This window comes from Cervus canadensis, chromosome 17, assembly GCF_019320065.1.
Source record: "Cervus canadensis isolate Bull #8, Minnesota chromosome 17, ASM1932006v1, whole genome shotgun sequence".
Classification (NCBI taxonomy): domain Eukaryota; kingdom Metazoa; phylum Chordata; class Mammalia; order Artiodactyla; family Cervidae; genus Cervus; species Cervus canadensis.
In genome coordinates this window covers 3,342,195-3,355,085 of record NC_057402.1, presented here as the reverse complement: position 1 = coordinate 3,355,085, position 12,891 = coordinate 3,342,195, and the positions used below count along the sequence as shown (strand labels likewise).

The window sequence follows — 12,891 nt, the reverse complement described above, 5'->3', positions numbered from 1 at the left end:
GGTCTCATCCCAGCTCTGTCACTTTCAGGAGCGCGACCCTGGGCAGGCCCCTTCTCCGGGGGGTCGCACGCCCTCAAACACGCACGTCTGTCGGGAGGACAGTAAGCAGCGTGGTATGGAGAGGATGCTAGAAGGCCCAGCAGACAGCAAACAACAAAGGGAAACTCTTACGGTTTGAAGACAACTAAGCCTCAAATTATTGAATTCATCCTCAGCTAAACTGAAAGCTAAAACCAAGGGATATGAGTTTTCAACAGCAGCAGACTTGAGAGATTATTGACTTAAGTTTTTGTTCTGAGGCTATGAGACTATGATGCTCCGGGCTGGCCTGTACATTTTGTTAAAGAGATATGGACAAGGCCGGCAAATATTTATCAGACACTGTCTTGAAGGTGACAGCCACGATGCAAGCGGAGGTCCTCGCCTGTCACCTGTGTTCCTGCTCTGAAACTTCTCAGAAACGGAGCTGCGTGTTCATCACATCCCCTCCCCGGCCATGAGACTCTGAGCACGACGCTTGGTTGTATATAACCTCTAACCGTGAGACGCATCCAACTTGTTTACGTGTTTGTTATGGAAAATTCCACTTATTCGCTGTACGCTGCTTATAAGAAACTGAGCTTTAAAATATTTAATCCACTAACACTGATGTTATTGATCTTGTTCTAATGAACTCGACCGGTATAAGCACTGTTCAGACCCTCTTGGAGTTACGAAAAATCACTTCTTTTCCTCCATGAATCGATAATGATACAAATAAACTATAAATCGCCGTTAAAGCAAAAACATGTTGAAAACAGAATGCAGAAATGCAATTTGTTCTCTCGACACTCCTGTTGCCGCCAGTGCGCCGTCACCAATATAGCTGTGACAAGGCAGCTGGTCACACGGGCCAAGCTCCTCCTCAGGGAGCCCCCCTCCCCCTTTCTCAGATAGAGACCTTGAGTTCCCCGAGGTGCCCACCCACGCGCTGGGCAACACTAACGCCTGCCACGTGGGGCCCTTTTGTCATGAGGGCTCCAGGGCCCTTTGGGGGCCTCTCCAGCCCCGCAGTAGGTCTGCGCCCCGGCCCAGATCCTGGCACATAACAACTCAGGGGAAACCCAAGTCTGGGTCCCAAAGAGACTGCGGGAAGTTCAGGCCTCTCCCAGGGGAGAGCGCCCCTGCCTGGAGCGTGCACGGGTCCCGCCACGGCTCTGCGTGGACCTGTTTCACAGTGGGATGCACCGAGGACAGAGGGGATGCCACACAAGTCGGTCACGCTGGGACAGAGGCTGGACCCAAGTGACCCCGGCGCCCGGCTGGCTGCACCCCGCCTCGCCCGCCCACAGGCGCGCCGTGACCTTTCCTTTTCCTGGGCTCTGCGTGCACATCCCGGGCTGGGGAGCGGGCCGCCGAGACGTTGACAAGGGATTGGCTGCGGCTGCCGGCTGCGGGTGATGGAGCTTGTGTTCCCAGGCAGGCGGCATATGACTCATTCCGCTAAAATCAATATCATTACACTCATCCTCTGGGAAGTATTCAGCCAGCTGTAAATTTAACCATCCTGACTCGAAGTTAACGAGAACAGGAGCTTGCTAACTTTCAGATCAAACTCCACGGATCAGAAACAAGGGCCGCCTTGGCACGCCAGGCTGAGTCCTGGGGAGGGGCCTGGGCCAGAGTCAGACAGGCCCGTGTCTGCACGCTATCCCCACGGATAAGCTGGCGGCCCGTGGATCAGCCGGCAAGCCTCTCAGATCTGTGGGCTCCCGGTACATGGGATCAGGATAACAGATCTGACCTTCAGAGGCTGTTCTGAGAATTAGAGGCGATGCAGGGGAGACAGAGAGCCCCAGACAAACGGCAGCTGCTGACGGCAGTCGGAGCAGCAACAGAAGAAACGGCAGGAGTTGTAGAAAGTTCTCTTACATCAAGCTTGGCCACTGCATTTAATTAACTGGACAGGGCTGAATTTTCCAAACTTTTTTCTTTTTTTAATAGTTCTCCACTTGCAAAAATGAAAGGGTCCGTCCCAAAGGCATAACTTAAGTTGGTTTTCTGGGACCCGGAGGTCACCGCTGGGACATGAACAAGCCGTGACCGAGTTTAGGCTCCGGGGTCAGGCAACAGAGGTCGTCCTACCTGCGAAGGGAGCCAAACTGCAGGGCAATTGCAATTAAACACACACAGAGATAAAGCCAGCACCGCTGCGCAACAACGGTCATGAATGAAATAGGACCGTTGATTAAAAACCACCTTTGATTTATCCAGGGGGCTGGCAGGAGCTTAACTAGCGGATGACAAGATGGACGTCTGTGGAAGCGGGGAGGGGCCCCAGAGGCACATTCCAAGTGTGAGATACGGGGCTGGCGGGGGCCTGCTCTAGCATCCGATTTCATACATAGCCACAGCTAGGGTCAGCTTCTCACCCCAAAGCTGTGTGGAAAGAGGGGGAGAAATCAAGGTTGGGACTGGACAGAGATACTCCTGCGAGCAGAAGAGAAGAGCACAGGTGGGAACAGGGACCGGGGCCTGGATCGAGGGGGCACAGACTCCGTGTCTGGATCTAGGACCAAAGGAGTGATGACACGAACGTGCCCGCACCCTCGGGAGCGCCGTACCCATGCCCACTGGCAGCAGGATGCCCCGGACAGGCTGGTCACACATCAGTAGAGCTGACCGGGCACTGGAAGGAAAACAAGGGACCCTGACCACCCAGCGCCCTGGGGGCTCCAGGGAAAGCACCACCTCCTTTGCAGCCAACAAATGCATGCCAAGTCCGAGGCCTCACCAGCCAGGCTGGGGGGCTGGAATCTGCAAGAAACCAGCGCTACTTAGAACTGAACGAGCACAAGCTCGCCAGGAGCTTCCGAGGAGACAGGCTGACTTGGTATGCCGGACGCTGACTCATAAAATGGGAGACACTTGCGCCCGGGCAGAGTCGACCAGCGCTCCCCAAGGCCACCTCAGCCAAATGCACCAGAGATGTTTTGTTAGGAAGATTACAGACTGAAATGAGAGCACCAAAAATAATTAATCTGTGAGCAGATTTTATTTAAGTGTTGATTCATGGTTGTTCTATAAGCCAACAGCCTGTCAGAACTATAAATTAACGAGATAAAATGTGGTTGGCCCTCCATATTTCAGGCCGGGTATTGACGTTTCAGAATCCACAGATTTTTAACTGTATTGATTGAGGACACCAGGATAAATGGCCTTGGCGCCAAATTCCCATTAGCGACAATGGGCACCGAGTGACTAATTCCCAGAGCGCGGCGGTGAGAACGCCCTGCGTTGCCTTCTCCTGGCAGGGAGTTCTAATTAGATTGAAATGAAAAAGCCAAATCACCAAGGGCGGAAAGAGGCAGACCAAGTGAAAAGGAAGATCAGACTTGGTGGCGAGAAAGGACGAGAGAAGTCAAATGAGGTCACGAGCCACAGGGACTGCTCGCGGAGAGCATCCCCGCACGCGCTGGGCCAGCGCGTGGAGCCCCCAGCCCGCCCCGTCGCCCCGCTGAACCCAGTCCTGCCCGGCCAGCACCAGCCTCAGCTCAGCCTCGTCCACACGCCCGCTGAGCAGCTGCTCCAGCTGGTCCTGGCCAAGCGACAGAGACCCAGAGACCACCAGGACAGTCCCCCCCAACCCCCATCTCAGGGAGCTCCCACTCTAACCAGGGGGGATAGGCCCAGAAACCACAACAACCCCTCAAAAGGAGAGGCCCCGTCCAGGAGCTAGAGGGCTTCCCCAAGGGGAGAGCCAAACCCCTGGCCCCAACCTGCCCTCCTCAAGGAACAAAGCTCGTGCATCCTGCTCACTGAAGCGGCCCCAGCACCGGTCCTGTACACAGCTGGTGCTCAATAAGTAACAGCTGAATGAATGAAAGGGGGCCTTCAACAGGCGCATCAGGTGGTAAGCCCATTCCCAGCAGAGGGGTGCAGAGGAAAGTGCCCCCTCACCACCCTAAGTGGACAGCAAGACCGGGTGGGGTGGGGTGGGGCCAGACCTCCCCCGTCCCACCCCACACACCGCAGCTGGGGGAGCAGACCGCGTTCCCTCCAGCAGGGTCCAGCACAGACCGGGCGGGGCAGGCACATTCCCCTCCTGCGGCCCCCACCCTGCCGCGGGTCACACCCGCCACCAGGGAGACCTGCCAGGACTCCCGCCTGCTCCAAACTCAGCAGCGGCCCGCTACTGCCACCTGCTGTGGCAGCCCCTAACGCGGCAGCAGGAGGACTCCCGGAAGGCCTGAACACGTCCGAACCCCCCACACTCGCTCACACACACACTCACACCCAGAGACCATGCAGGGCCTGTTTAACATCTGTTGATTGAGGAGATAGATCATGACAAAGGGCCGCCAGGAATCCACTAATGTTATCAAACCAACTTGTATTTGATTAACCCAACAGCACCACCTGCATGTGAAACTCATCCCATCACCACTCTTGCGCGGGCGACTGAGTGGGTGCTCAGTCGCTGGTCTGGGGAGCAGTGTGTGCGGAAGGCACGCCCCACGGGCTAGGAAGCGTGTGGAGCCGGAGCTCCCGTTCCTGCACCCCCCGACTCACCTCCCCCAGCTCCCTGCACCCCACACACCACATGGTTCAAGCTCCTATGATGGGTCCATCCTCATTCCATCTGCTGAGAACCAACTTCCCTCCTCCTCCTCACCAGCCCCTCTCCATCCTGATTCTGTCTCCCCTATTCCTGCGTCAGCTTGGGCCCCGCTTCCTCCAGGAAGCCTTTCTTGATCTTCCAGGCTACATGCGCTTGCAGTTCCTACATCTCAACTCTTCACTGTTCTCTGGGACTCTCTGCACGTCTGTCTCCCCCAGCAGATGGGAGCTTCTCCAGGGTGGATCCTGGGGCTTGTTCACCTCTGTGTCTCCAATACTAAGCATGGCTTCCTGGACCCACGGGCAACACAGTGTAGCAGTCAGGCCACCCACCAGCCTCAGAGCCTGGCAGACCTGTCACCATCCTGGCTCGGCCACTGCCCGGATGTGCCTCTGGGCCTGCCTGACAAAGGGGACTCTGGGGGCGCCAGTCTCAAGGGGTGAGTGGGGCCTCACCCCGAATGGAAGGCTACAGAAGACCCGACACACAGTAGGTACTTGGTGACAGTACCTCCTGCTGTTGCTGACGCAACGGTCACCAGCACCCAGTGGCACCAGACTCCCAGAGCCGCAGGTCCCTCTCGGCCCGGACAGGCTCCCAGGAAGGTCACGGTCTGAGGGGTGCACACACCCCGCACAGTGGAATGGGCATGGGGCCTGCAGTGGCACAGGTGTTGCTCCAAACCCCACCTTCCATGCACCCCTGAAGGCCCCGAGCCAGTCCCTCGCCACTCCGAGCCTCAGTTCATCACCTGGGGAATGGGGAGAACGGTGGCTGGCAGGATCGACATGTCATGTGCTAAACCTGAAACACTGCACCCACCGCCCTCACGGCTCGGTCAGAGGCGCTGCGAGGCACCCACAAGGCCACCCCTGTGCGACCCAGCGGAAGACGAGGACACTCGGGGTGAGGAACAGACCCGCTGCATCCGTGACGCGGGGCAGAGCGAGGGCCCAGGCTCTGGGGGTGCCCACCCCCTTGTCTGCTGGGCTCTGGGAGAAGCCCGGGCCGCCAGCGCCTCCCCAGCTGGGCCAGGAGGGCAGGGGCGTCCCGGGGACCAGTGTGAACACAGGCCTCCCGTCCTGGCCCTAGCAGCAGTAGCAGAAAGTGAGCCAGGAGGAAGTCAGGGAGGCACCGAGGGCAACCAGCCTGGGGTCAGGGGGCGAGGCTGGAAGCCAGCTCCGTCCTCACCGGAGAACCACGGCCAGGCCCATGGCACTCCGGCACCTGCCGCCCAGGAAAGCTGGCGAGTGGAAAAGCTCCCTCGCTAACTTCTCTCTCCTCCTCGCCCCGCTTGTCAAGCACCCCTGGAGGACCCAGCCAGCACGAATCCATCTCAACCAGAGGCCTGTGCAGGACGGGCATGGAAGCAGAACTCATTCGCAGACAGACTTCCCTTATGAGCTGGAATCGTTCCTCACAGCCTTTCAATGGTAATGAATTGACAGAATTCTAAACTGATTCCAACCAAAGGACACTGTGATAAAGCTAAATCTATTTCAGTACAAATTGCATGTCAGAAGTTGATTAAAAAGCCACCTCTTTATCCAGCCCCGCAGCTTGGGGCTGAGACAACCTTGGGGCTCTGTCCTCCGGGAGAGTTGGCCGAGGCCCACCGTGAACCTCTCTGTGGCGAGGCTCCGTTTCAGCCAAATGGCCTGGAAACACACTCACCGAGCTGCATCTCCCCTGATCCCAGGTGCCCCAGCCCTGAAAATGTCTGCAGCTTGTGGACGCAGGATTCCCTCCCCCACCCCGCAACCTGGTCAGGAGAAGGCCCCCCCCCCCTCAGAGAGAACAATGCCTCAGCTGCCAGCTCGGAGGAGGGGGGGCGCGCCTTGGGGGAAGGATACAGAGAAACACACCTGTTTCGAGGTCTGTGAGGTGCAGGGCAAAGTCGAAACCGCCGCTGAGGATGCGCCGGCCGCAGGGGGACCACCGCGCGGCCCGCACCGCCTCACTATGCAGGGAGTAGGTCTGCAAACAGCTCCCCGAGTCCACGGCGTTCCACACCTACGAGGCAAACACAGCGCCAGACGTCATGAACAGGACCCCAAGCTCAGAGGCTCAGCTGGGCCCCTCTGCACGGGGAAAACGCTCCAGCAGTGGAATGAGACTCCCAATATTTGACCATCCAAACAGTATCTAGATGTGACATTCTCTTGGTGGAAATATAATAAGGCCTTGGGACTGGCAAGTCACGAGGGAGCCGTTCCCAAAATTTTCTCTGGGGTTAACGGAGCCCTCAAGGAAACAGCCGGTCCTGTGTCCTGCCACGCACCTGCCCAGCCCTTCACACCTGCTTGCTTCACACCTGCTCGCCACCAGAAAGTTCCAGCCCAGTCTTGCCTGTACCTCTGACATCTGTCCTCTGAGACAGGACTTTCTGAGCCCCACAGTGGACATGGCAGCAGGCCAGGCCATCTGCATAGGTCCTGCTTTAAGACTGAGATTCAAACTAGAGCCTGCCACACTGGTGCCTGCAACCAGGCCAGGAGCAGACACCTACCCGAGGGAGAGAAAGTACCATCCCTCACTGGCCCCCTGCTCTCCATGGAAAGTGATGCTCATGGCAGAAAGCCCTGTGTACACTTAATGACCTCTGAAATGTGTTTTTAAGCCCTCAAGTACAGAACTGAACATTCCGAGAGCGGGGACCATTCGGGCGTGAAAGAGCTGCATTTGGCTTCCCACCAGCTCTTGCAGCAAACTCCGCCAACCACCATGAGCCCCCGGGGAAAGGCTGGCAAGCAAGGAGCCTGAGCCAGCTAGCCCAAGGCCTGACACAGGCAGGTGCTTGACAGTACAAGGGTCCACCGTCTCTGGTGTCAGCCCAGGAAGAAAAGGACACTCTTACTGACCCTCCGAGCTGGGTCAGGGGAGTGAACACAAGAGCTGGAATGCACCTGCTGTGCCTCCCATGTGACGCTGCTGCTCGCAGGTCATGTGACTTGGCCAAGAAGCTTGGCCTCTCCTGGCCTCAGTCTCCACCTCCATATAATGGGGGTAAGCAGGGCCCCAACCCCGGGCAGCAGCGGTGGGAAACGAGAGAGGGCTGGGCACGCCACACCATGCCTGGCGCCCAGCAGGCGCTGCGGTGCTGGAGGCTGTGCTTTCCTGAGGCGTGTAGAGCATGTGGTTTTTAACAGCAGGAGTCCCTGACCCTCTCTTACTTCCTTAATAAGAGTAAACCCAAAGCATGCCCACGCGCGTCCACAAACTGGATGTGAGCAATAACCTCCCCTGTCAAGACGAGAAAATTCACCCTGTCACATCCTGAAGGTTCTCAAAATGCGCACGATCAGAGTTCTGAAAGCGTTATTTCCTGGGCATATGTAAATGTCTAAGATTAAGAAAATAAGAGGTCGACAGTGGCCTTCAAAGGATGTTAAGAGAGCTCAGTTCCTTTCTTCCTTGTGAGGGGTCAACAGTTGGGGTTTCAGACTGAAAAGCAAAAACCAGCAGCATTTACATTTAGAAATATGAACAGAAATAACAGAGGAGGCAGCCAGAAGACTTCAGAGTGAAGTGGGAATTCATGGTGGAAGGGCAGAGCACAGGAAACGGCTGTTTTTCCAAAACTATGCACAAGTATGACTTGAAAAGGAAAAATAAAGTAAAATCAATGAACTAGATCTACAGGGTTATAATCCTGAATACATAAGACAATACACACTGCTGCATATGTGCAGGATGATGTCATCTAAGCTTTAAAAGCACATAAAAATACCACCTCACTTCCATCAGAATGGCTTCTATTATTTAAAAAAAAAAAAAAAAAGGAGAAGAAGGTAAGTGTTGGCAAAGATGTGGAGAAATCAGAACCATTGTACACTGTTGGTGGAAATGCAAAATGGTCCGGCCACTAGAGGAAAAAAGTATAGCAAGACCTCAAAAAATTAAACACAGAATTATAATATGAACCAGCAATTCCACTTGTGTACATATGCTCAAAAAAGTAAAACCACAGTCTCAAAGACATATTTGTACCCCAATGTTCATAACTGTTGATAGATGGGGCTGTGTTCCCTCCCTGTAGACTGGCCTGAGGCCAAACCATGGTAGGGGTAATGGCGGTAATGGTGACCTCCTTCAAAAGGGCTAATGCCAAAACTGCTGTATTCAATGCCCCTGACCCCAGAGCAGCCACTCAACCCACGCCTCCACCGGAGACTCACACAGGCAAGTCTGATTCAGTCTCTTGTGGGGTCACTGCTCCTTTCTCCTGGGTCCTGGTACACACAAGGTTTTGTTTATGCCCTCCAAGAAGCTGTTTCCCCAGTCCTGTGGAAGTTCTGTAATCAAATCCCACTAGCCTTCAAAGTCAAATTCCCTGGGGGTCCTCAGTCCCTTTGCCAGATCCCTACATTGGTAAATCTTATGCGCATTTCATCACAATTTTAAAAACACACAGGAGGGACTTCCCTGGTGGTCCAGAGGCTAAGACCCCACACTCCCAATGCAGAGGACCTAGGTTTGATCCCCGGGCAGGGAACTAGATCCCACATGCCTCAACTAAGACCCAGCACAGCCAGATAAATAAAAGTATTTTTAAATGTTTAAAATAAATTTAAAAAACTCACATGAAGCAAAACTCTATCATGTTTATTTGCACACTTGTAATAAGACTATAAAAATATTCATGGAAGGCCTTTCCTGGTGATCCAGTGGTTGAGACTCTGCGTTTCCATGGCAGAGGGCAGAGGTTGGATCCCTGCTCAGGGAGAAGATCCCACAGGCCTCTCAACCAAAAAATAAATTCAGAAAGAAAATACACATGGAGAGGGTGGTCGCTTCTAGGAATGGAAGGTGAGGGGCAGGGCTGGGGGAAGGGAGCTGTGGATACTACCCTGTATCTCCCCCAAAGAGAGGCAGAGAGAGGGTCAGAAAATGAATGTGCTCTACAGCAAATGTGCCCAAATGCTCCCATCTATTAAACGCACTCATTTGCTTAACTCATTCAACAAACATCTCCTGAGTGCCAGAAGCTGGAGCGGGAGGTCGGGGAAGGAGGAGGAGGAGGGAGAGGAGAGGGTAGATGGGAACCCTAATCAAAGAAAGAAGAGGCTTTGAACCCTGTGACACCAAGGCCAAATGAGCGACCAGAGAGGTCTGATTTCTCGGCCACCGCCTCCTGAACCAGTCGTGGAAACACATTTCAGGAAATCCATCAATCCCTAAATTGCCCGACAACTCCCCTCCTAAGTGAAAAATGCGTACTTGGCTCTCCTGGTTGATATATACACAACGATAGCATCTGAATCAATGCAGACCAGTCAGCTGCTTCTCAAAGTACCGGGGGTGAAGAAGAGCAGAATCTTTGCTAATCGCTCTCCCTAATTGAATTTAATGTTCACTGTCAAGTTTTAAAGATTAATTCCCAAACACCGCGGCAGCCTGACGTGTGTACCTTTTTTCAATTAAGTAATTAGAGATCCCAATCTACCTCCGTGGAATTAAGGAGTTAAGCTTTCCGTCAGATGTGCTAAGATGACTTGATGTATTAAGTGGAGACAGTCTACGTGTCCAACGAAAGTCAGGTGCAGAAAGTACGTGACAAGTGGAGCGTGGTGCTGTAGCTCGCTCATCCCACGTTTCCTGAGGTTTCCGTGTCCTGGTTCCTGAGGCGTGGCCCTACCAGCAGCTCCCCCTAGTCTCTCAAAACCTACTGCTCCAGCCACAGGTCATATTCTTCTGGTCTGTCTGCCTGCGTTTTGTTTTTTGTTATAAAACAAATACAATCTCCATTAAAAAATACCCAAATTCTACAAAAGTACTGAAAGGAAAACCCCATAGGAATCAACAATAGGACTGCTGTTTCTCTGATGACACTGGAAATAGTTGTGTTCTGTGAAATTTATTTTTCAAAAAAAAAAAAAGAGAGAGAGAGAGGAAACACAGAAAAAATCAAGAGTCTGCCATCATCCCACCACCTGGAGACAATAGTTTCAGACTTCTGGGTGAGTCTTCGTTTGGCCTGGTCCTGCCAGCTCCTGCCCTGTGGCTCTTCCTGGCTCTCAGCCCCCGCTCCTGGCCTCCTGTCCATCCCTGACAGCCCTTGCTGCCCCCCAGGACATCACTCTAGAAACCACCGTCAGGCCTGCACAGCTTAGCAAAAGCCTGTGTACTCAGTGCCCAAGCCTTCGCCATGCCATTTACCTGCAAAAGCTTTGGGAACCCTTCAGGGTGAGTGTGTGCAAGGGCTGGAACTGTGCTGAATCCACCAACTAACTTGGGGAGATGTCTTAGCAACACTGAGTCTTCTGATAACACGAACAGGATATGTGCTTCCTTTTATTTAGGTCTTTAACTTCTTTTGTTGTTTAGTCACTAAGTCGTGTCCGACTCTTGCAACCCAGCGGACTGTAGCCCACCAGGCTCCTTTGTCCACAGTGTTCTCCAGCCAAAAATACTGGAGTAGGTTGCCATTTCCTTCTCCAGGGAATTTTCCCGACCCAGGAATCGTCTAAGCAATGGTTTATAGTTTTCTGATGAAAAAATCTTAGATATCTCTTGTCAAATTTATCCCTATTAATTTCATGTTTGGATGACATTATAAATGGTATTTAAAATTTTTTCATTTCAGGTTCTTCTTTTCTAATATGCAGAAATACAATTATTTTTTGTATATTGACCTTGAATTCTGCAAACTTGCTAAACTATTAGTCCCAGAAGATAATAGATTATCTTCTATTTCTAGTTTGCTAAAAATGAAGGAATGTATGTAGGATTGATTTGCTAAATTTTATTTAAAATTTTTACATCCATGTTCATGAGAGATACTAGTCTATCACTTTCTTCTCTTGGTGTGGTACCAGGGTAGCCTCAGAGAACAAGCTGGAAAATGTTTCCTCTTCTTTGATTTCCTGGAAGAGTTTGGGTAGAACTGTGTGCTAATTTTCTCGGGCTGCTGTAACAAAGTACCACAAACTGGGTGGCAGATAGATAGATATGTACTGTCTCACAGTTCTGGAAGCCAGAAGCCTGAAATCGGGGCAGGACTGGTTGCTCCCGAGGGCCGTGAGGAAAGGATCTGTTCCAGACCTCTCTTCTTGACTTGCCGATGGCTGTCTTCATGTTCATATGATGTTCTCCTTCTACGCCTGTCTCCAAATATTCCCCTTTAATGAAGACGTAAGTCACACTGGGTTAGGGTCCATTCTGAAGATTTCATTTTAACTTGATTATCTCTGTAAAAATCCTATCTCTAAATAATGACATATTCTGAGCCACTGTGGGGTTAAGACTTCAAAATACAAATTTTTGAGATAGACACAATTAACTCATAACAAATTGGTACTACTTCTTCGCTAACCATTTGGCAAAATTCACTAGTGAAGTTTTGGGGCATGGAGTTTTCTTTATGGGAAGGGTTTTAAATATGAATTCAATTTCTTTAATAGAGACTTTGGAAGTTATCTAATTTTGTGGGTGAGCTTTAAGCCTCTGAGTCTCTTAAGGGATTTATCGAGGTCATCTAAATTGTAGGATTCCTTGCCAGAAAGTTGACCATAACATTACCTTTGTTGTTGTTTTTACTTGCTAAGTGATGTCCAGCTCTTGCAACACCATGGATTGTAGCCCAGCAGGCTCCTCTGTCCACAGGATTTCCCAGACAAGAATATTGGAGTGGGTTGCTGTGTCCTTTTTCAGGGGATCTTCTTGACCCAGGGATCAAACCCATGTCTCCTCCACTGACAGGTGGATTCTTTACCACTGAGCCACCAGTGAAGCCCAACATTACCTTAGCTCTCTTAATATCTTTAGAATTTGTAATTAAGTCACTTCTCACATTCCTAATACTGGTAATTTGTATCTTTTTTATTCCTGATGAGTGGTTAAAGTTTTATCACTTTCATTGATTGCAAGGAACCAGTTTTTTGTTTCACTGATTTTACTGTTTATCTGTGTTCTATTTCAATTATTTCTGCTCTATCTTTAGCTCCCTTCTTTTGCTTATTTTGGGTTGAATTGTCCTTTTCTGTATGTCTTAAAATGGGAGCTCAGACCATGGATTTGAAATTTTCTTCTTTATTAACACAGGCATTAATGCTATAAATTACCATCTGAGAACTGCTCTGGCTACAGCCCACAAAATTTTATATATGGGGTTTTCATTTGCGTTTGGTTCACAATGGTTTCTAATATTCCTATCAGTTTCTCCCGGGACCGAGAGATTATTTACAAATGTGCTGCTTAGCTTCCAAATATTCGGATTATCTGTTATTGATTTTTAATTTAATCCTATCATTAGAGAATATACTTTGAATAATTTCAATCCTTTTAAATTT

At 51.5% G+C, this 12,891-nt stretch overlaps 1 protein-coding gene across 3 annotated transcripts in view; it reads right to left on the bottom strand.

Moving 5' to 3' along the window:
• WDR25 (WD repeat domain 25) overlaps positions 1-12,891 on the bottom strand; it is a 132,983-nt gene that overhangs the window by 47,745 nt on the left and 72,347 nt on the right. For all 3 annotated transcript variants that reach the window (XM_043489472.1, XM_043489470.1, XM_043489471.1), the window contains exon 3: positions 6,466-6,613. In XM_043489472.1, coding sequence (XP_043345407.1) covers positions 6,466-6,613 — 148 coding nt within the window. The remainder of the gene's footprint in view (positions 1-6,465; positions 6,614-12,891) is intronic.